Source organism: Astatotilapia calliptera, chromosome 5 (assembly GCF_900246225.1).
Source record: "Astatotilapia calliptera chromosome 5, fAstCal1.2, whole genome shotgun sequence".
NCBI classification, from domain to species: Eukaryota; Metazoa; Chordata; class Actinopteri; order Cichliformes; family Cichlidae; genus Astatotilapia; species Astatotilapia calliptera.
The window spans coordinates 30,103,175-30,126,345 of NC_039306.1; the positions used below are offsets into that span (position 1 = coordinate 30,103,175).

At 41.4% G+C, this 23,171-nt stretch overlaps 3 protein-coding genes and 2 long non-coding RNA genes across 5 annotated transcripts; 3 read left to right on the top strand and 2 right to left on the bottom strand.

Annotated features, from left to right (window-relative positions):
- Nucleotides 1-1,506: 1,506 nt before the first annotated feature.
- LOC113022168 (trichohyalin-like) lies at nt 1,507-12,542 on the bottom strand. Its single transcript, XM_026167294.1, has 5 exons — nt 10,996-12,542; nt 8,555-8,634; nt 7,220-7,642; nt 6,372-7,045; nt 1,507-2,992 (listed from the first exon to the last, which is right to left on the bottom strand). Exons 1-5 carry the CDS (start codon nt 12,382-12,384, stop codon nt 1,659-1,661), a joined length of 3,900 nt encoding a protein of 1,299 aa, XP_026023079.1. The 5' UTR covers nt 12,385-12,542; the 3' UTR covers nt 1,507-1,658.
- LOC113022907 (uncharacterized) lies at nt 3,311-6,041 on the top strand. The gene is made up of 2 exons (XR_003272466.1): nt 3,311-3,452; nt 4,974-6,041. It is a non-coding gene; the product is annotated as an uncharacterized LOC113022907 (long non-coding RNA).
- Nucleotides 6,173-8,117, bottom strand: LOC113022906 (trichohyalin-like). The gene has a single exon (XM_026168834.1). The coding sequence runs from the start codon at nt 7,717-7,719 to the stop codon at nt 6,325-6,327; it is 1,395 nt and encodes a 464-aa protein (XP_026024619.1). The 5' UTR covers nt 7,720-8,117; the 3' UTR covers nt 6,173-6,324.
- Nucleotides 8,462-10,707, top strand: LOC113022908 (uncharacterized). The gene is made up of 2 exons (XR_003272467.1): nt 8,462-8,606; nt 9,640-10,707. It is a non-coding gene; the product is annotated as an uncharacterized LOC113022908 (long non-coding RNA).
- Nucleotides 12,543-12,704: 162 nt separating the features above from the next.
- cxxc1b (CXXC finger protein 1b) lies at nt 12,705-19,825 on the top strand. Its single transcript, XM_026168833.1, has 14 exons — nt 12,705-12,839; nt 14,129-14,244; nt 16,496-16,596; nt 16,713-16,849; nt 17,033-17,188; nt 17,350-17,496; nt 17,725-17,832; nt 17,925-18,103; nt 18,218-18,425; nt 18,518-18,628; nt 18,710-18,759; nt 18,849-18,945; nt 19,062-19,214; nt 19,559-19,825. The coding sequence occupies exons 1-14, from the start codon at nt 12,837-12,839 to the stop codon at nt 19,703-19,705; spliced, it is 1,713 nt and encodes a 570-aa protein (XP_026024618.1). The 5' UTR covers nt 12,705-12,836; the 3' UTR covers nt 19,706-19,825.
- Nucleotides 19,826-23,171: the final 3,346 nt, after the last annotated feature.

Genomic DNA, 23,171 nt, shown 5'->3' on the forward strand with positions numbered 1-23,171 from the left:
AACAAAACACTGACAACACCGAAACGTAACAGTCATGATTTGAGCTCGTTCTGCAGCCACAAGAGATTGTCAGCTGCAAGGTGACAAACTCCTCTGCATGACAAAGTTTTCTAGACTCAAATGTGAGGCCGTTTGTCCGACAGCTAAAGCTTCTCCTAAATTAGGCCGTGCACAAGGATAATGACCCCAAGTACAGCAGGAAATCTGCAGCATGGAAGCCCAGACCTCAACCTGACTGAAATGCTGTGTATAAAGGAATGCTTACAATGCTTGAATTGAAGCAGCAGACTTGCGGCTGCTAACTAGTAGTTAGCAGAACCAGTAGTTACTAACTACTGGTTCTGTAAACTACTCAAACATAGAATGATTTGTGGATTGTGGTTATCCTATTATGGTGATCTGAAATGTAAAACTAAATGTATTGTTGTATTGTATTGTATTGTATTGTATCTTTATTTGTTTCAGACATATAAAACAAAAAACAATATATACACACTACATATATTTTCATTTACAGATACGAATATGTGATTCAGAAAGTTTTCCTTTGTATATATTACTTTGCATCCAGTGGTTAATATATACTAAAGAGTATATATTTTCATTATAGTCAACAAAAATTTAGATACATTGAAACCTCTTGTTTATTTTGTGCCATGTACTGTCACATATGCTAAGCCTAATTCCACAATGATTGCCTGAGCCTATTCTTGTTAAATGATGAAAAACTCAAAGGCACGTTTGGGCAGTGGATCTGTGTGAAATCAGCAGCTTGCAAAACTAAATCAAAATGTGTGCAATTGATTCTAAAAATAGAAATCACAATAAAGTTCAACATTTACTAAAACCGCCATTCAGTCATCTGAGAGTCTTTACTCATGAAATTATAACGGTTAGATGAATGTATATGCAGTGATTTACTGATCAATGATAAAAGGGGAGATTTATGCAATAACGAAGACTGTCATGAAAAGTATTTGGCATCTGATCTCCTGTAACCTGCGGAGCTAAGCTGTTTTACCAGCTCTGCTCTCTGATTTTTCTTTTTTCTTTTATGAAAAAAGACAAGTTGTCAAAGTTATTTGTTTGCAAATGTATTTCAGAAATATCGACATACTTTTTTTAATCAGCAGAAACTTTATGTCAGTAGTGCAAAAACCTGCACTGATCTGACCTCATTTCTTCCTCATCCTGATTCCTGACCTGGGAAGGGAGAGAAATATTTGTTTTTGTTTGTCTTCTTGTTTTATTTAATTCCTTGTGGGATTTGGATCCAACACGTAAAGTATGCATATTATGCACACACACAAACACACATGCAGCTATTACCCATTTCTTGTATTCTTGAATAAAGACATTGATTTGACACATTTAATTAGCGGCCAATTGTTTTTATTGTTCAATTATTAAGAAAAAAGAAAAGGTGGGGGTGGGTGGGATGGAAAGTAAAGGGAGAGAGGAGAGAAAACCCCAACAATCCCCTCTGAGCAAGCACTAGGCGACAGTGGATAGGAAAAACTCCCTTTAAAGGAAGAAACCTATGACAGAACCAGGCTCTAGAGAGGGCAGTCAACTGTCGGGACTGGTTGGGGGGTGACTGTGAAAAGAGGGGAGGGAGATGGGAGAGGTGTTAGTAGTTAAGGGGAGGGGGGGGGGAATTAAGCTGGAGCAGAGGTGGGGGAAGAAGAGGTGACATTGGCAGTACTGAAAGAAGGAGTGTTCCTCCTCCAGAAGAAGCAGAAGCGTTTTTTCTTTTTCTTCAGCTGCTTTTCCACGAGCACCTTTTTCTCGAGGATGAGGATTTTCAGCTCCTCGATTGTTTCGGTGTTTTGCTTCTGCAGCTTGTTGCATTTTTTCTCCACTTCTTCTATTTCAGCTTGTTTTTCTTCCAACCTTTCTTTCAGCACTTTAGATGTTGCCTCCTGTTTCTCAAACTCCTGGAGAAGAAGTTTTTCTTCTCTCTGCTTACTGACCAGCTGTTCTCTCTCTTGAAGCAGGTCTTGATATTTGTGCAGTGTCTCTTCGAACTTTACCTGCAGCATCCTGTTGTTTCCCTCCATGAGCTGGAGTTGGCACTCCATGTCTCCCTGCTTTCTGTCCAGCTGCTCTTTCTCTTGAAGGATTTCTTTATTCTGTCGCAGAGCTTCATCAAGCTTTCCTTGCAAGCTTTCATTTTGTTGCTTGATGCTCTGCAGATTGGAATCCATTTCTTTTTGTTTGATTTCTTGTTCCCTTTTCTCTTGGAGAAGCTTCTCATTTGCTTGCTCTGTGCGATCAAGCCTTTTTTTGTCAACATTGTACATTAGCTCCATGTCTCGGAGCTTGGAGTGCAGCCCTCTCTTCTTTGTGCTGTCTTGCATCTTCTCTTGGAGGAGTTTTCTATTTTGTCGCAGAGCTTGATCAAGCTTTCCTTGCAAGCTTTCAATGTGTTGCTTGATGCTCTGAAGCTTGGAAAGCATTTCTTTCTCTTTTAACTCCTTTTGCCTTTTCTCTTTGAGAAGCTTTTCATTTTCTTGCAGTGTGCGATCAAGCCTTTTTTTGTCTACATTGTACATTAGCTCCATTTCTTGGAGATTGCTGTGCAGCCCTCTCTTCTTCATGCCGTCTTGTTTCTTCTCTTGGACAAGTTTTTCATTTTGTTGCAGGGCTTCATCAAGTTTTCCTTGGAGCTCCTGGTTCTTTTTGTCCATGTCATGGAGATCCTGTTGTTTCTCCTCAATAATAGCTTCCTTTTCTTGAAGCTGGTATGACAACTTTTTTACTTCAGCGCTCTTTCGCTCATTTTCCTCCATCAAGAACTTAATCTTCTCTGCGTTTCTGAGCGCTTCATCCTCCAGTTCTTCCAAACGCTTTTCCTCTAGTTCCACTTGGTCACACCAGGGAAGAGAGGAAAGGGAAGAGTCTAGTGGCTCATCCCAGGGAAGAGCGTATGGGTCAACTTCTTGTCCCTTTGGATTTGCTTGAGACATGTTGGTTCTGGATACAGTTACAACTGCAAAGGATCCAAATATTTCAAAAGGCTTTTCTGGCAAACGGTTCAATGCTGCACACATCAAGGCTGCGAGAAACGGACTAAAAGTCGTTGCGCTTCACCCCTATTTATAGGTTTTTGGATCAAAGGAAAGAATGGTGGTAAGATTCTACGTGTGTGACGTCATAATTCTGTAAGGCAATGAGGTTGTCACGTGATACTTTTGGAGGAGGGCATTTTTCAACTTGGACAAATTATCAATAAAGTTTCAATCTCTGTTATTTTCCCCAAAAAACGTGTTGTCGCAATAATGTTTTCTACTGTAATATGTCATTTCTAATGTGGTCCTATGTGGTATGTTGTAGGACAGTGAAGTGTCTGACACTGACCATGTACCAGTGCCTGAGAACACTGGTATGGAGGGGGAGAACGCACCTCTTTACTGTATTTGTCGGAAACCAGACATCAACTGCTTCATGATGTAAGTATATATCAGTTTTCTATTTGCAGTATGCGCAGTAGGGGTGGGCGCTAGCTTCAGCAATGTTATCAGAGGTTTTCTTTTAAAATGAAGATCTTCTATTTCGAGAAAACTACCAATAAGGATATATGCACAGATCTAGAAAACAATACTGTAACATTTTATTGATGTCATGAGCCCGTGCCTTCTCGGCTGACTCTGTATGGCTACAAGTGTTTTTGTTGTGCTGCATCTCTCTCCCCTCCCGCGCACTGCGCTCTACCGGGGCGGAGTCATGACGGCTCCAGCCCCTGGCTCGGACACCTGCAAACAATCATCTCATCCACTTCTTAAGGCGGCTGCTGAGAGTGCTTCTTCGCTGGATTATTGTGTAACACTCGTCAGTGTCATCGCCAATCTGAGCTTTTTCCCGAGTTTCTTTCGTGCCGCAACTTACCTGTTTTTCCTCCCTGTGTCAGATTTCTCGCCAGCCTGAGGACCGCCGTTTGGTGAGCTAAAAGCCGGAGTCCGAGCTACCTGAGCTCCAGTGAAGGATTGTGTACATAGCCATCCCCTTCCCGTGCCTGTGTTCCCCGGAGACCCTCTTCCTGTGCCCCCTCACCTGTATATATCCGCACCTGGTGTCTGTGTGTAAATAAATTGTGAACTTAAGTGACGGTCTGCCTCCGAGTCTCTCCTGAGCCTGACAATTGATGCTTGCAGTTTGGAGGAAGCAGTATTTGCAAGTGTAACTAAATTCCAGGCATTTTCCATCCTTCTTTTCCTATCAGCTTTTTTCTAGTTGTCAGTGTGAACCAAGGTGTCAGCAGCAGCATTATAGTGCAAAAGTAGTGACCCAGCATAGATCAAATGTAAGCACAAAAGTAGCCAAGGTAGTGTTTTTCCTGGAAATTTTAAGTGAAAGGATAAAGTAACTGCTTACCACTTTAGTTTAACAATGATTAATGAAATGTAACCGTGTAACTCATCAGCAGTCTGCACAGTATGGTCACATATTAAAACTGAAGAATATGTTGTACTTGTTGTAGTGTTTCATCATGGGTCCAGTTTTTACCCAGGTGCTTAAAGCCCTTCTTTACCCTCATGTAACACCAACAGTAATTTCCAACCACTATTTCCTGTTCCTGTCAGTCAAACAAACAGACGACAAACATCTTCTATAAACAGGAATAATGTCATTTTATCGGATTAGAAAACATCTAATCTAGCGTTGATATTACACTGCTGTTTAGTGTCTGGCTGATCTCAGTGTCACCAAAATATCTGCCCTACATGTCAAACAATGAGAGAACTTGAAACAGTAACATCACCTAGCAGCTTATTTTAATTAGTGCTAACGTTTTGTTTGCTGGCTAACATTGCTATTATTATAGTCACAGTTAATTGACTTTGAATAGCTTTATTTCAAAAGTAATTTTACAATTTCACAGCCATTTAGCTGTGTTAACTGTACATGCTGTAGGTCATAAGGCGTGCATGGATCATTTTTATAATCAGCCTCTTATCTTTTGTCCACCACAGGCTTTGCCATGATAAATTGGTCAGTTGACAACCAGGAGCCGTACACCTTAACCTCAGAGGCCAGGACATCCAGGGGCAGTGTGAACACGCACTTGCTTAAATGGGACGCAAGACGGACTATAGAGGGCCACCCGCTTGCCAGACAACCAAGTGCTGTCCCTGTCCACGGCCAGTGTGAGAAGGACTCTCACTAAAGTCAACCCACACAAAGCTGCTGGACCAGACAATATACCTGGACGCGTGCTCGGAGCCCGTGCTGACCAGCTGACTGATGTCCTAGCGGGCATCTTTAACATCTCCCTGAGTCAAGCTGTTGTGCCACAGTGCTTTAAAACCACCACCATCATACCTGTCCCCAGACCTTCCCAAAGCCTAATTCCACAATGATTGCCTGAGCCTATTCTTGTTAAATGATGAAAAACTCAAAGGCACGTTTGGGCAGTGGATCTGTGTGAAATCAGCAGCTTGCAAAACGAAATCAAAATGTGTGCTATTGATTCTAAAAATAGAAATCACAATAAAGTTCAACATTTACTAAAACCGCCATTCAGTCATCTGAGAATCTTTACTCATGAAATTATAACGGTTAGATGAATGTATATGCAGTGATTTACTGATCAATGATAAAAGGGGAGATTTATGCAATAACGAAGACTGTCATGAAAAGTATTTGGCATCTGATCTCCTGTAACCTGCGGAGCTAAGCTGTTTTACCAGCTCTGCTCTCTGATTTTTCTTTTTTCTTTTATGAAAAAACACAAGTTGTCAAAGTTATTTGTTTGCAAATGTATTTCAGAAATATCGACATACTTTTTTTAATCAGCAGAAACTTTATGTCAGTAGTGCAAAAACCTGCACTGATCTGACCTCATTTCTTCCTCATCCTGATTCCTGACCTGGGAAGGGAGAGAAATATTTGTTTTTGTTTGTCTTCTTGTTTTATTTAATTCCTTGTGGGATTTGGATCCAACACGTAAAGTATGCATATTATGCACACACACAAACACACATGCAGCTATTACCCATTTCTTGTATTCTTGAATAAAGACATTGATTTGACACATTTAATTAGCGGCCAATTGTTTTTATTGTTCAATTATTAAGAAAAAAGAAAAGGTGGGGGTGGGTGGGATGGAAAGTAAAGGGAGAGAGGAGAGAAAACCCCAACAATCCCCTCTGAGCAAGCACTAGGCGACAGTGGATAGGAAAAACTCCCTTTAAAGGAAGAAACCTATGACAGAACCAGGCTCTAGAGAGGGCAGTCAACTGTCGGGACTGGTTGGGGGGTGATTGTGAAAAGAGGGGAGGGAGATGGGAGAGGTGTTAGTAGTTAAGGGGAGGGGGGGGGGAATTAAGCTGGAGCAGAGGTGGGGGAAGAAGAGGTGACATTGGCAGTACTGAAAGAAGGAGTGTTCCTCCTCCAGAAGAAGCAGAAGCGTTTTTTCTTTTTCTTCAGCTGCTCTTCCACGAGCACCTTTTTCTCGAGGATGAGGATTTTCAGCTCCTCGATTGTTTCGGTGTTTTGCTTCTGCAGCTTGTTGCATTTTTTCTCCACTTCTTCTATTTCAGCTTGTTTTTCTTCCAACCTTTCTTTCAGCACTTTAGATGTTGCCTCCTGTTTCTCAAACTCCTGGAGAAGAAGTTTTTCTTCTCTCTGCTTACTGACCAGCTGTTCTCTCTCTTGAAGCAGGTCTTGATATTTGTGCAGTGTCTCTTCGAACTTTACCTGCAGCATCCTGTTGTTTCCCTCCATGAGCTGGAGTTGGCACTCCATGTCTCCCTGCTTTCTGTCCAGCTGCTCTTTCTCTTGAAGGATTTCTTTATTCTGTCGCAGAGCTTCATCAAGCTTTCGTTGCAAGCTTTCATTTTGTTGCTTGATGCTCTGCAGATTGGAATCCATTTCTTTTTGTTTGATTTCTTGTTCCCTTTTCTCTTGGAGAAGCTTCTCATTTGCTTGCTCTGTGCGATCAAGCCTTTTTTTGTCAACATTGTACATTAGCTCCATGTCTCGGAGCTTGGAGTGCAGCCCTCTCTTCTTCGTGCTGTCTTGCATCTTCTCTTGGAGGAGTTTTCTATTTTGTCGCAGAGCTTGATCAAGCTTTCCTTGCAAGCTTTCAATGTGTTGCTTGATGCTCTGAAGCTTGGAAAGCATTTCTTTCTCTTTTAACTCCTTTTGCCTTTTCTCTTTGAGAAGCTTTTCATTTTCTTGCAGTGTGCGATCAAGCCTTTTTTTGTCTACACTGTACATTAGCTCCATTTCTTGGAGATTGCTGTGCAGCCCTCTCTTCTTCATGCCGTCTTGTTTCTTCTCTTGGACAAGTTTTTTATTTTGTTGCAGGGCTTCATCAAGTTTTCCTTGGAGCTCCTGGTTCTTTTTGTCCATGTCATGGAGATCCTGTTGTTTCTCCTCAATAATAGCTTCCTTTTCTTGAAGCTGGTATGACAACTTTTTTACTTCAGCGCTCTTTCGCTCATTTTCCTCCATCAAGAACTTAATCTTCTCTGCGTTTCTGAGCGCTTCATCCTCCATTTCTTCCAAACGCTTTTCCTCTAGTTCCACTTGGTCACACCAGGGAAGAGAGGAAAGGGAAGAGTCTAGTGGCTCATCCCAGGGAAGAGCGTATGGGTCAACTTCTTGTCCCTTTGGATTTGCTTGAGACATGTTGGTTCTGGATACAGTTACAACTGCAAAGGATCCAAATATTTCAAAAGGCTTTTCTGGCAAACGGTTCAATGCTGCACACATCAAGGCTGCGAGAAACGGACTAAAAGTCGTTGCTCTTCACCCCTATTTATAGGTTTTTGGATCAAAGGAAAGAATGGTGGTAAGATTCTACGTGTGTGACGTCATAATTCTGTAAGGCAATGAGGTTGTCACGTGATACTTTTGGAGGAGGGCATTTTTCAACTTGGACAAATTATCAATAAAGTTTCAATCTCTGTTATTTTCCCCAAAAAACGTGTTGTCGCAATCATGTTTTCTACTGTAATATGTCATTTCTAATGTGGTCCTATGTGGTATGTTGTAGGACAGTGAAGTGTCTGACACTGACCATGTACCAGTGCCTGAGAACACTGGTATGGAGGGGGAGAACGCACCTCTTTACTGTATTTGTCGGAAACCAGACATCAACTGCTCCATGATGTAAGTATATATCAGTTTTCTATTTGCAGTATGCGCAGTAGGGGTGGGCGCTAGCTTCAGCAATGTTATCAGAGGTTTTCTTTTAAAATGAAGATCTTCTATTTCGAGAAAACTACCAATAAGGATATATGCACAGATCTAGAAAACAATACTGTAACATTTTATTGATGTCATGAGCCTGTGCCTTCTCGGCTGACTCTGTATGGCTACAAGTGTTTTTGTTGTGCTGCATCTCTCTCCCCTCCCGCGCACTGCGCTCTACCGGGGCGGAGTCATGACGGCTCCAGCCCCTGGCTCGGACACCTGCAAACAATCATCTCATCCACTTCTTAAGGCGGCTGCTGAGAGTGCTTCTTCGCTGGATTATTGTGTAACACTCGTCAGTGTCATCGCCAATCTGAGCTTTTTCCCGAGTTTCTTTCGTGCCGCAACTTACCTGTTTTTCCTCCCTGTGTCAGATTTCTCGCCAGCCTGAGGACCGCCGTTTGGTGAGCTAAAAGCCGGAGTCCGAGCTACCTGAGCTCCAGTGAAGGATTGTGTACATAGCCATCCCCTTCCCGTGCCTGTGTTCCCCGGAGACCCTCTTCCTGTGCCCCCTCACCTGTATATATCCGCACCTGGTGTCTGTGTGTAAATAAATTGTGAACTTAAGTGACGGTCTGCCTCCGAGTCTCTCCTGAGCCTGACAATTGATGCTTGCAGTTTGGAGGAAGCAGTATTTGCAAGTGTAACTAAATTCCAGGCATTTTCCATCCTTCTTTTCCTATCAGCTTTTTTCTAGTTGTCAGTGTGAACCAAGGTGTCAGCAGCAGCATTATAGTGCAAAAGTAGTGACCCAGCATAGATCAAATGTAAGCACAAAAGTAGCCAAGGTAGTGTTTTTCCTGGAAATTTTAAGTGAAAGGATAAAGTAACTGCTTACCACTTTAGTTTAACAATGATTAATGAAATGTAACCGTGTAACTCATCAGCAGTCTGCACAGTATGGTCACATATTAAAACTGAAGAATATGTTGTACTTGTTGTAGTGTTTCATCATGGGTCCAGTTTTTACCCAGGTGCTTAAAGCCCTTCTTTACCCTCATGTAACACCAACAGTAATTTCCAACCACTATTTCCTGTTCCTGTCAGTCAAACAAACAGACGACAAACATCTTCTATAAACAGGAATAATGTCATTTTATCGGATTAGAAAACATCTAATCTAGCGTTGATATTACACTGCTGTTTAGTGTCTGGCTGATCTCAGTGTCACCAAAATATCTGCCCTACATGTCAAACAATGAGAGAACTTGAAACAGTAACATCACCTAGCAGCTTATTTTAATTAGTGCTAACGTTTTGTTTGCTGGCTAACATTGCTATTATTATAGTCACAGTTAATTGACTTTGAATAGCTTTATTTCAAAAGTAATTTTACAATTTCACAGCCATTTAGCTGTGTTAACTGTACATGCTGTAGGTCATAAGGCGTGCATGGATCATTTTTATAATCAGCCTCTTATCTTTTGTCCACCACAGGCTTTGCCATGATAAATTGGTCAGTTGACAACCAGGAGCCGTACACCTTAACCTCAGAGGCCAGGACATCCAGGGGCAGTGTGAACACGCACTTGCTTAAATGGGACGCAAGACGGACTATAGAGGGCCACCCGCTTGCCAGACAACCAAGTGCTGTCCCTGTCCACGGCCAGTGTGAGAAGGACTCTCACTAAAGTCAACCCACACAAAGCTGCTGGACCAGACAATATACCTGGACGCGTGCTCGGAGCCCGTGCTGACCAGCTGACTGATGTCCTAGCGGGCATCTTTAACATCTCCCTGAGTCAAGCTGTTGTGCCACAGTGCTTTAAAACCACCACCAGCATACCTGTCCCCAGACCTTCCCAAAGCCTAATTCCACAATGATTGCCTGAGCCTATTCTTGTTAAATGATGAAAAACTCAAAGGCACGTTTGGGCAGTGGATCTGTGTGAAATCAGCAGCTTGCAAAACTAAATCAAAATGTGTGCAATTGATTCTAAAAATAGAAATCACAATAAAGTTCAACATTTACTAAAACCGCCATTCAGTCATCTGAGAATCTTTACTCATGAAATTATAACGGTTAGATGAATGTATATGCAGTGATTTACTGATCAATGATAAAAGGGGAGATTTATGCAATAACGAAGACTGTCATGAAAAGTATTTGGCATCTGATCTCCTGTAACCTGCGGAGCTAAGCTGTTTTACCAGCTCTGCTCTCTGATTTTTCTTTTTTCTTTTATGAAAAAACACAAGTTGTCAAAGTTATTTGTTTGCAAATGTATTTCAGAAATATCGACATACTTTTTTTAATCAGCAGAAACTTTATGTCAGTAGTGCAAAAACCTGCACTGATCTGACCTCATTTCTTCCTCATCCTGATTCCTGACCTGGGAAGGGAGAGAAATATTTGTTTTTGTTTGTCTTCTTGTTTTATTTAATTCCTTGTGGGATTTGGATCCAACACGTAAAGTATGCATATTATGCACACACACAAACACACATGCAGCTATTACCCATTTCTTGTATTCTTGAATAAAGACATTGATTTGACACATTTAATTAGCGGCCAATTGTTTTTATTGTTCAATTATTAAGAAAAAAGAAAAGGTGGGGGTGGGTGGGATGGAAAGTAAAGGGAGAGAGGAGAGAAAACCCCAACAATCCCCTCTGAGCAAGCACTAGGCGACAGTGGATAGGAAAAACTCCCTTTAAAGGAAGAAACCTATGACAGAACCAGGCTCTAGAGGGGGCAGTCAACTGTCGGGACTGGTTGGGGGGTGATTGTGAAAAGAGGGGAGGGAGATGGGAGAGGTGTTAGTAGTTAAGGGGAGGGGGGGGGAATTAAGCTGGAGCAGAGGTGGGGGAAGAAGAGGTGACATTGGCAGTACTGAAAGAAGGAGTGTTCCTCCTCCAGAAGAAGCAGAAGCGTTTTTTCTTTTTCTTCAGCTGCTCTTCCACGAGCACCTTTTTCTCGAGGATGAGGATTTTCAGCTCCTCGATTGTTTCGGTGTTTTGCTTCTGCAGCTTGTTGCATTTTTTCTCCACTTCTTCTATTTCAGCTTGTTTTTCTTCCAACCTTTCTTTCAGCACTTTAGATGTTGCCTCCTGTTTCTCAAACTCCTGGAGAAGAAGTTTTTCTTCTCTCTGCTTACTGACCAGCTGTTCTCTCTCTTGAAGCAGGTCTTGATATTTGTGCAGTGTCTCTTCGAACTTTACCTGCAGCATCCTGTCGTTTCCCTCCATGAGCTGGAGTTGGCACTCCATGTCTCCCTGCTTTCTGTCCAGCTGCTCTTTCTCTTGAAGGATTTCTTTATTCTGTCGCAGAGCTTCATCAAGCTTTCGTTGCAAGCTTTCATTTTGTTGCTTGATGCTCTGCAGATTGGAATCCATTTCTTTTTGTTTGATTTCTTGTTCCCTTTTCTCTTGGAGAAGCTTCTCATTTGCTTGCTCTGTGCGATCAAGCCTTTTTTTGTCAACATTGTACATTAGCTCCATGTCTCGGAGCTTGGAGTGCAGCCCTCTCTTCTTTGTGCTGTCTTGCATCTTCTCTTGGAGGAGTTTTCTATTTTGTCGCAGAGCTTGATCAAGCTTTCCTTGCAAGCTTTCAATGTGTTGCTTGATGCTCTGAAGCTTGGAATGCATTTCTTTCTCTTTTAACTCCTTTTGCCTTTTCTCTTTGAGAAGCTTTTCATTTTCTTGCAGTGTGCGATCAAGCCTTTTTTTGTCTACACTGTACATTAGCTCCATTTCTTGGAGATTGCTGTGCAGCCCTCTCTTCTTCATGCCGTCTTGTTTCTTCTCTTGGACAAGTTTTTCATTTTGTTGCAGGGCTTCATCAAGCTTTCCTTGGAGCTCCTGGTTCTTTTTGTCCATGTCATGGAGATCTTGTTGTTTCTCCTCAATAATAGCTTCCTTTTCTTGAAGCTGGTATGACAACTTTTTTAGTTCAGCGCTCTTTCGCTCATTTTCCTCCATCAAGAACTTAATCTTCTCTGTGTTTCTGAGCGCTTCATCCTCCAGTTCTTCCAAACGCTTTTCCTCTAGTTCCACTTGGTCACACCAAGGAAGAGAGGAAAGGGAAGAGTCTAGTGGCTCATCCCAGGGAAGAGCGTATGGGTCAACTTCTTGTCCCTTTGGATTTGTTTGAGACATGTTGGGTCTGGATACAGTTACAACTGCAAAGGATCCAAATATTTCAAAAGGCTTTTCTGGCGAACGGTTCAATGCTGCACACATCAAGGCTGCGAGAAACGGACTAAAAGTCGTTGCTCTTCACCCCTATTTATAGGTTTTTGGATCAAAGGAAAGAATGGTGGTAAGATTCTACGTGTGTGACGTCATAATTCTGTAAGGCAATGAGGTTGTCACGTGATATTTTTGGAGGAGGGCATTTTTCAACTTGGACAAATTATCAATAAAGTTTCAATCTCTGTTATTTTCCCCAAAAAACGTGTTGTCGCAATCATGTTTTCTACTGTAATTGGTGCCAACAGATGGCGCAGTTTAAAGTTGGCTGTTACTCTGCCCAGTCTGCTACCATAGAAGAAGAATGTAGACCAATAGTACTTTGACGATGTCCGCTGATCGTTTCCGTGTAAATCTTAGCATTGCTTTAGCCGTCAAGCTAAAGGTTTAGCTTCATACTGCCATATTTGCAGAGTAACAAAATATTTAAACGGTCTCAGATCATGGTGAGTATTTGAAAAAAATGTTTATTTAATGTGAAGCCTGTGATGTGGAAAGGTTAGCAAGCGTAATTTTGCCTATTGTGTTATACACGGGTGCTTACATCCGAGTAGTGTTGATCTTTTCTAAGGTCCATGGGTTTATCCAACGAGCAGCTAAGTCACCGTTATATCTGTAATTTTGTGTGCAACGTCTTAATGCAAAAAACAAAAAACAAAAACACAATGCGTTTTTAAGCTCTCTCTGCGTTCACTGCCTCTGCAAGTGTCAAACTTCCTCGCTTTAGCTGATGCTAACCAACATTAGCGCTTACGGTTCGTATATAAACACAACTGTCAGCCCTTCACTTTTGGTGCCGACCACATTTTGAGCATTTTCTACAGTTTGTGAAATGGTCGCCATTGGCATTACATGCCAGTAGTGTTCGCTAATTGACTTTACCGGGGATTATATTTATTACAACGTTACTGCGTGGAAGTGATCATAGTGTATGCTTATGAACGTGAGTGGTAGGTGTTATTAGTGCGACTTTACCCTTAATTAGTTTTCCCACCGGAAGTAGAGTTGGTTATGCGACGTGATGGCTAGAGCAGTCCCAAACAATCGATCGCGTTTATTAACAGACCAATTCTCTCCAAACTTTTAGGGTAAGCTAGACTCGAGATATGGTTGCAATAATACGAACAAGAGCGCAACAGCATATTGACAATGGCGAGAACTTTAATATTTACATTGTGTTAGTGCACCCATCGCTCCGCATCCTTAACGCTACATTGATGTCGAGAGTCTCTGACACAGCTGTGCTCTGCAGCACAGACACCCTGCTTATCTGTGATTCGGCCAGACTGGTGTTGAACTCCAAAGACATGCGCGGGGTTAGGTTAGTTGCTGTTGGTGTGAGTGGTTGTCTGAGTCTCTCTAATAACCCTCCAACAGACTGGCGACCTGTCCAGGGTGTACTTTTGCCCTATGACAGCTGAAATACAACCTGAATAAAATAAGTAGGAGAAAATGAATGATGTTTATGAACTGTAGTTAATGTAGTCAGACAATAAGTTACCGAGCAACAGGCCACAAGTCTTGGTGCAGAATCATACTAAGATTTAAAAAATAAAATGTTGGCACTGGTGTTTGAAACAGTATACTGTCAGTAAGACTGGAGCAACTGCACACATCTGGAAACTAATAACTAGAGTAGTTAGTAACATTTTGTTACTGCATCCATTTAGCCAGGTATAATTAGCATGTCTACATACATGTCATTTCTAATGTGGTCCTATGTGGTATGTTGTAGGACAGTGAAGTGTCTGACACTGACCATGTACCAGTGCCTGAGAACACTGGTATGGAGGGGGAGAACGCACCTCTTTACTGTATTTGTCGGAAACCAGACATCAACTGCTTCATGATGTAAGTATATATCAGTTTTATATTTGCAGTATGCGCAGTAGGGGTGGGCGCTAGCTTCAGCAATGTTATCAGAGATTTTTAAAAAAAAATGAAGATCTTCTATTTCGAGAAAACTACCAATAAGGATATATGCACAGATCTAGAAAACAATACTGTAACATTTTATTGATGCTTGCAGTTTGGAGGCAGCAGTATTTGCAAGTGTAACTAAATTCCAGGCATTTTCCATCCTTCTTTTCCTATCAGCTTTTTTCTAATTGTCAGTGTGAACCAAGGTGTCAGCAGCAGCATTATAGTGCAAAAGTAGTGACCCAGCATAGATCAAATGTAAGCACAAAAGTAGCCAAGGCAGTGTAACTCATCAGCAGTCTGCACAGTATTGTCATATATTAAAAATGAAGAATATTTTTTACTTGTTGTAGTGTTTCATCATGGGTCCAGTTTTTACTAGAGATTGCACGATACCACTTTTTAATGACCGATACCAATATAATAAATTTGGATATCTGCCGATACCGAAATGAATCTGATATAGTGTGTTTTATAATCAATAAAACTCATACTCAAGTTTTAAAAAATAAAACTAAAGCTATTCTGTTATACCTGTATGCAAAAAATCCACTGCACCCATATTTCATAGTTCAGCAATACTGATCATTCTAATAAACTTAAACCTACACCATCCTCCCTATTCTGGTATTTTAAAGAGTACTTAGGTTGTTTAATATTTCCCCTAACTAATAGGGTTGCCAACTCGCAGCAAAAAACATAGGGAACCACCCTCCCACCCTCCATCTCATAATGCTTAATCAATGTAATCGACTTTAATTTAATGCATGTGTAAAACAAATGCACAGACGTCAATTATATTTCCACAATAATTAAATAGATTTGACATCTTTCTTCAACAGAATTGCAGACTGCACAGATGGTACTTTCCCAAAGAAAAAAGGACAAGCCTACTAACTATTAGAATAATAGTTTCTAGATACAATAATGTATTTCTATACATTTTACATCAGATGAAAACTTTGGTTGTTCCCCCGTGGGGAAATTCCTCTCTGCATTTAACACATTCACTCAGTGAAGCAACGGGCTGCTATTGAGCAGTGTGTAGGGACGGTACCATAGCCGTTGAGGGGAATTGAACCCCTGACCTTCCGATCACAGGGCCAACACTTTACCTACTGAGCTATCCCTGCCCCAAAGACCCATGTTTCCGCCCGGTTACGGACCGGGGACCTTTCGACTGTGAGGTGAACATGACAACCACTACACTACGGAAACCCTGAAGTGATGTCAGGGCTGGGATGTTTGCAGGAGTTTGCAACAGAAAAGCCGATCAGCCTATCATTGATCAGTTTTATGATTTCAAGTAACAACAGGAGAGGGAGGAGGAGAGAAGAAGAGGCGGTCGCTCCATATATCGGTTGTGAAGCTTAGCGTGGGAATTCTTTACAAACTTTCAGAAATTAACTTACACACTTGCTTTACTTCTCTGGGATAACTTTCTCGGAGATGAAATGCCGCTTTGGGTGCTCATAGCGGCTCCAAATGCTCAACCAGACCACCGACAGGTCTCGCACACCACAGCCGCTCCTCCGACCTTAGCACTCCTCCGACGTGCTATGGTCAAGAGGTGGGTCACGCCATGTCGCAAGTTTTGTTAGATGCTTTTGTGATATTTAATGGATCGGGTTACATTTTTTATTTCTCTCCGATATCCAATCCAATGATTTAGGTCAGTATCGGACCGATACGTAATATCGGATCGATCCATCTCTAGTTTTTACCCAGATGCTTAAAGCCTTTCTTTTCCCTCATGTAACACCAACGGTAATTTCCAACCACTGTTTCCTGTTCCTGACAGACGGTACAAAACTAGTGAGTGTGCGAGTGAGGCCTGGGGGGAGTCAATTCTTTACATCTGGGCCACACACCACCAGCTGCTAGTATCTCCTCCTCCATAGCCTTGTTGTACGTGATGTGGGTTCTTTTCGCTCTTATGCGGTGAAAACATGTTTGTTGTTCCCACTTTTATTGGAAAAAGTTTTCTTATGTTTTTTGTGTGTGTGTTGCTATCTTGAACATTGTCTTTTTAGATCTAAATTTGTCTTGGTCTCATACATGATATGACATTTTTATGTCACCTCAAAATTTATACCCGTATTGTCATGTTTAATATGGCACAGAAGAAGTATTTCATACATTAAATGCTTGTTCATTAAATGCATTTGTTTCTCGGCGACAGTGGCTGTGACAACTGTAATGAGTGGTTCCATGGCCACTGCATTAACATCACTGAGAAAATAGCGAAGGCAATCCAGGAATGGTACTGCATGAGATGCAGAGGTGATGATAATTTATTTATTTATTTTTTGCTTTTTTAAATAAAATAAAATTCACTCTGGTTCTTTATTTGCCTGGAAATGAACAAGATCCCTCTTCCTTGTATTTGTGATCACCAGAAGAAAACCCCTTGTTGGAAGTAAAATACAGATCAAAGAAAAATCGTGACAAGGAACCCGACTCTGACAGAGGTGAAAGACAGTACAGCACTCCAAGTACTCCAGACTATAGAAGTGAAAGGCGGCGTGGATCCAAAGTAAGTTGTATTATTGTGGTCATTATAAGCAGAGGTGGATTCGCTACATGCATGGCTGGGGTTGGCTGATCTTCCTCATAGTCTTATGTAATTTAGTAAAGTCTGTACATTTTTTGCTTTGGATTTCATTTTTTGTTTTCCAGGATGTCCTGGCTCTTATTGCCTCTTGTTAATTTCCCCCAGGTAAAGCGTTCAGTGAGGATGTGCGGGGAATGTGAGCCTTGCAGGAGGACTGAAGACTGTGCTCAGTGTGATTTCTGCAAGGACATGAAGAAGTTTGGAGGCCCCAACAAAATCAGACAGAAGTGCAGGTTCAGGCAATGTGAAGTGCGAGCCAGGGTAAGTCCCTTTAGCTCCATAATGTGTTAACAGTGCCTCATAGAGTGTAATAGTATAGTAGTTACACATTAACGTGCAAGGGACATCAAAACTAGGGTGTAAATCAAAAGGTTGTTTTTTGTTTGTTTGTTTTTCTAAATTCCTATAAATCTTGTGTTCAGAAAATGCTGCGTGTGAAGGATGAGGAATTCTCTCTGAGAGAAAGGAGGGACAATTCCCACCACAGACGGAGGCGGTACTCTGAGGACTACGACAGCGAGGCAGAACTCTACCAGCAGTACAAGACGGCAGGACTGGACGACAGCATGGTAGGAGAACGATTCACATTACGCTGTTGCATGTTCAATTCAGTTCAACTCCATTGTATTTATATAGTGCCAAATCACAACAATAGTTGCCTGAAGGCGCTTCATACTGTAAGGTAAATATTAAAGAGAAAACTCCAACAGTTAGCCCCATATGAGCGAGCACTTGGCGACAGTGAGAAGAAAAAACTCACTTTTACATGCACTCACTCAATCACTCCTCTTATGCAGGCGTGGGCCAGTGAGGACGAAGACGAGGTGCCCTTCAGTCCTGTCATGCGTAAGAAAGCTATAAAGGTGAAGCATGTCAAGAGACGAGAAAAGAAGTTTGAGAAGAAAGTAAGGCTGGTTTTCTCATAGAAAATGATGATATTTTAAGAGCTGCCGCGTGTTAAAATGGTAACATCTGTTTTTGGAAAAAAAACATTCAGAAGGAGTCACGTCGCCACAAGCAGAAGCAGAAGCACAAAGACCGAAGCAGGCACAGTGAGAGGGGGGATTTGCGAGATAGCGGAGGTCAGCGTCAGTGCCTGGGACCGAACTGTGTGGCGGGAGCAAGACCCAACTCCAAATACTGCTCTGAGGACTGCGGCATGAAGTTGGCCGCCAAGTAAGACTTTCTTTTTGCTTTTGTTTTGTCTCGACTTACTGGAAAAGCGTTTGGAATTTTCTTTGACATCTTTACTTCACTTTTTTAAAGTTTTAAAATCTTTGTTCTTGTCAGCCGGATCTATGAGATCCTCCCTCAGCGTATCCAGCAGTGGCAGCAGAGCCCCTGCATTGCCGAGGAACACGGTAAGAAGCAGCTGGAGCGGATACGCCGGGAACAGCAGAACGCCCGGCTCCGCCTCACCGAGATGGAGCGACGCTTCCACGAACTGGAGGGCATCATCGCCAAAGCGAAGCAGCAGGCGGTTCAGCAGGACGAGGAGGTGAGCGCACGTCTCAGGCATTGATTGTTTATTTGAACCTGGAGATGAAGAACAGAAGGAACACCTAGATTTGGTTTGGTTCCTGTTTGCAGGTAAATGAAGGCGACAGCGAGGACACAGATCTGCAGATCTTCTGCGTGTCTTGCAGTCACCCGATCAATCCAAAAGTGGCACTCAGACATATGGAGAGATGCTATGCAAAGGTGATCATTTCTTTCATTTCTCTTGATACTGCTGCAAGCTCATTCTTTTCCTAAACACTTATTTTTCTGATTATTTAACAGTATGAGAGCCAGACTTCCTTCGGGTCAATGTACCCTACAAGGATAGAAGGGTTAGTGAAGTTCATTGCTGCCTTTAGGTTTTTTGAATGTTTCTGTAGTTGGATGATTTACTAAGATGATGTTTTTTTTTTTCTTGCAGCGCAACCAGGCTCTTCTGTGACGTGTACAATCCACAAAGCAAGACATATTGCAAGAGGCTTCAGGTTTTGTGTCCAGAGCATTCTAGAGATCCAAAGGTCAGAAAAACAGCTTTCTTGGTGTAAAAGCAAAGAAGTGGCAGCGGGAAGCCACTAAGCATAAAGTGCAGTCAATGTGGAGACTTTAATCTGTCTTTCTTTTGATCGGTCCACAGGTGCCTGTGGATGAGGTGTGTGGGTGCCCTCTAGTGAAGAATGTGTTTGAGCCGACAGGAGAATATTGCAGAGTCTCCAAAAGAAAGTGCAACAAACATTACAACTGGGAAAAGCTCAGGAGAGCCGAGGTGGACTTGGAGCGCGTCAGGGTGGTGAGTCCAACTTCACGATTGATGCGGTAGTTTGGAAAGCTTGCACAGTTCAAACAAAGTCAAAGAAAGTCATGTGTCAGATCAGGTGAGATGTTGGGCAGCTTTCTGGGGAATGCAGGTAGTGGACCAAAAACGGTCTGGTTACAGCAGATTTGTATCGGCTGAGTAGTAGAAATGGGTGGGGGGTCGCCTTTACATTCACCTGTGCAAATTAAAGGATTTAAAGTAGGCAGAGCAGCTCAATCCCGGGATGAGACGGAAATCTCTTTGTGACTTTGTCATTTTAAATAACTAACACTGGCTCTTCCACACTGGTCTGTTTCTTTTCCTTCCCCCCCACACAGTGGTACAAGCTGGACGAGCTCTTTGAACAGGAACGTAATGTCAGGACTGCTATGACCAACAGAGCTGGTCTCCTCGCTCTGATGTTGCACCAAACTATTCAGCACGACCCGTTGACGACCGATCTCCGTAGCAACAAGGATAGGTAGTCAGCTCTGCTACTGTTGGATCTGTGGATCACTGTATGTTTGGGATGCACCGATTGTGAAATTTATGACTTCTTGTGTTTTTTTTTTACATTTGATTCCATAATGTGTTTCAGGGAAACAAAGAAATCTTCACGCTTTCTTTTTCTTTAAATTTTAAACAAAAACATCATCCACCGCAATCAGTAAATGTGTCATTTGCCAGGCAGAACAGCTGGAATTAACATGTTGGTGCACCCGTACTTTACATAACACGAGTTTTGAGAAGTAAGGGGTATAAACATTAACAACCAATTTTATGGAGGCTGATTTTCTAACTAGATAATTATTTTAAAAATGTGTGTATGATAATATATATTTTCCTGATAGTAGTAGATGAAGTACTGCTGATTGAAAACTGCTCTTTTCTTTTCTTTTTATGTTTACCCTGAATAAACACCTGAAACCTGTTGTGTATGAGGTGTGTGTGTAAGAGTTATGTGTTACTTGTTCCTTCATTTCCATACTTTATGAATGTGACTATCAAGGTTTATAAGAATGATATAATTATATTAATGTAGCTTCACTGAGAATGTTTATGTAGTGTGAAGTAACACATACATACATACATACATACATACATACATACATAAATGGATATAATGAGAGGAAAATAAAAGCTGCAGAAAGACTGCATTGGGAACTGAAACTCAGGGTACTGCAATGCAGATCGTGTCCTTTAAGAAGAGTACTCACACTAACGACTCACCTCAGTTTTTTACGTGTGCCAACTTTTTCACACTGGACAAAAACAAGCACCTTTTTTGTAATTGTACACATTTTATGTTGTGTATTTCTTTTAAGGAAATACCCTATTTTTTTGTGGTTGTGTGCATAGCACAATTCCTTTTACAAAGTTTTTGCATTTAGGTTTTCCTTCTGAAATCCTACTTCAGGCCAGAAGATGTTGAAATCCAATCCAACTTTATTTCAATTCAACTCAACCTTTATTGGCAGACTTCATGTCCATAAAAACAAAAAACAAGACAAAACCCCCCCCCCCCCCCCCCCCCCCAACACAAGGTATAAACCATTAAATATATATATGTATATAAATAAGTATCTAAAACATCAAACACTTTAACCAGTGCTTTCTGAGACTGGGTGAGTAACGGGAACCACTCAGTGTCGGATCTGTAAGTGCTAAAATTATACTGTTACTCGAACCATCCAGTCGTTCTCTAAAATTGAACATTAGCTTTCTTAAAAGTGCTTTAAAAGTCCAAACACCCACAGCTACAAACATCTGGTTGGCACTACCACTTCTAGGTATCCTGCAAAGGATTCTCATCGCATCATTATATGCAACATGCAGCTTCTGCATGCTACATTGTTTGTAGGATAACCACAAGGGGGCAGTATATAGCGGTGTGCAATACGCTTTAAACAAAGCCACTTTAACTGGAAGTGAACAAAAGCTGAATTTGCGTGCAATAGTATTTGCCTGCACATAGAGCTTACATCGTTGTCTGTATATGTCATCATCATCATTCATTTGCTCAGTAATAAAGTGACCGAGGTATTTCACCTTTTTATGAACTTCAAGAGTTTTTTGTGCCAGTTTAAACAAAGGGAAATTTAGCTGTTTATCCTGCTTGGTTCTACATATCAAAACAGCACTTTTAGCAGCATTGTACTCAATGTCATATTGCACACCATATTCAGTACAGACATTAAGAAGATCCTGTAACCCAGCACTGCTTGGACTAAAAACAACCAGGTCATCTGCATACATAAGATGATTTATCAATGTTTTACCTAATATACACCCAGTGTTACAGGCTCTCAGCTGTATGGACAAATCATCAACATACAAATTAAATAAAATTGGAGACAAAATCCCACCCTGTGTAACACCATTGCTGACACCAAAGGGGGCAGAAATACTGCTTCCCCATTTAACCTGCATGTTCTGATGAGCGTACCAGTAAGAGAGAATCCTCACAATGTATTGAGGAACTCCCCGTCTCTTCATTTTATCAAAAAGTTTTCTGTGGTTCACTCGATCAAAAGCCTTAGAGGCATCAATGAAACACATGAGGACAGATGAATTTTTAGCCCTATACAAACTGACTATTTCCTTGAGTGCATATATGCACATGTCAGTGCCGTGCTTTGGTTTGAAGCCAAACTGATTATCCAGAGAAGAGATGAACACACTAACTCTATCAAACAAGATTCTTTCTAACACCTTAGATAAAATACTGGCTAGTGCAATTGGCCTGTAATTATCCAAGCAGCTCACTTTTGCAGCTTTGTCCTTCATAACTGGTACCAGTAAAATACACAGCATTGAGTCTGGTAATATGCCATGAATCATAAACCCAGTGAAACAGAGTGCTAAAAGAGGAGCTAGCCTTAAACTAGCATGTTTTAAATGTTCTGCAGTGATGTGATCCAAACCAGAGGATTTATTATCAGACAACCTATGAATGGCTTCAAATACTTCATGTGTCCTTACACTTATTGTGTCATTACTCATGTCAAAATTGTCCTCATATGGATCACTTTTTATACAGTTAAACAACGCACTGTAATGCTGTCTCCATAATGCTGCAATGTTATCTGCCCCAGAAACACCTTCAACAGTTGATGGTAGAGATGGTTTACAGTTATTAAGAGCTTTCACCTCTTTCCAAAAATCTGCCATATTATTACACAGCATTTTCCTGGACAAAGAATCTGCTCTCAGCATTTGCTCATTTTTAGTTATAAAGCGAACAGCATACTTATATCTGGCATTCGCACATTTTTTCTGTTCAAATTCTGGGCCTTGTTTAGGTCTTCCAGCCATGGCCCAACATTTATAAGCTATGCGAGCTTCATCATGGTACATGGATACATGTTCTTTCCAGCCAGGTCTGATGTTAGGTTTCTTATGCTTATATTGTTTATCAAGCAGTGTACCACTTTTATACAGAGCAGTCACTATATCATCATACATGGAGCAGAGTAAATGTTTATGCACAGCATTCTTACAGTTGACATCTTTGCACAAAATAGCTTCTTTGGGCAAAGAAATGTTGTTCAGATGTATATCGGTATTACTATGATAAGCTAAGAAATCATCTTCACTACATGCTGACCAGTCTAATTTTACACTGGTAGCAATATTAGCAATATTATTTCCAGTTGTTGCTGGCATTTGTTCCACATTCACAGTAAAACCAAAAGGTATATGATCTGACACAGTTACCTCATACCTAATAGTCATGTTTGCTAAAGTTGCATGTCCATCAGCTGTACAGATACAGTGGTCCAGCCATGATGTACTATGCCAGGCTTCACTTATGTATAGCTATCTGCAGGCAGTAACACTTTGGTAGACAAGATAAGATTATTAACTTGACAAAAGTGAGTTAAGTGTTTAGCAAACTGAGAACTGCTGTCTGTGAGATCAGCATTAAAATCACCCAAAACATATATGCTG

Bases quoted from the DNA above. Each gene is read 5' to 3' on its own strand.
- LOC113022906 (XM_026168834.1), bottom strand. From the start codon at position 7,719: ATGTGTGCAGCATTGAACCGTTTGCCAGAAAAGCCTTTTGAAATATTT.
- LOC113022168 (XM_026167294.1), bottom strand. From the start codon at position 12,384: ATGTGTGCAGCATTGAACCGTTCGCCAGAAAAGCCTTTTGAAATATTT. The intron at 7,643-8,554 runs GTAAGTTGCGGC...AACTGTATCCAG, and splicing joins GACACAGGGAGGAAAAACAG to AACCAACATGTCTCAAGCAA. The intron at 2,993-6,371 runs GTACTGCCAATG...GATCCTTTGCAG, and splicing joins GAGGAACACTCCTTCTTTCA to TTGTAACTGTATCCAGAACC.
- cxxc1b (XM_026168833.1), top strand. The intron at 18,760-18,848 runs GTTAGTGAAGTT...TTTTTCTTGCAG, and splicing joins TACCCTACAAGGATAGAAGG to CGCAACCAGGCTCTTCTGTG. The intron at 19,215-19,558 runs GTGAGTCCAACT...CCCCCCACACAG, and splicing joins ACTTGGAGCGCGTCAGGGTG to TGGTACAAGCTGGACGAGCT.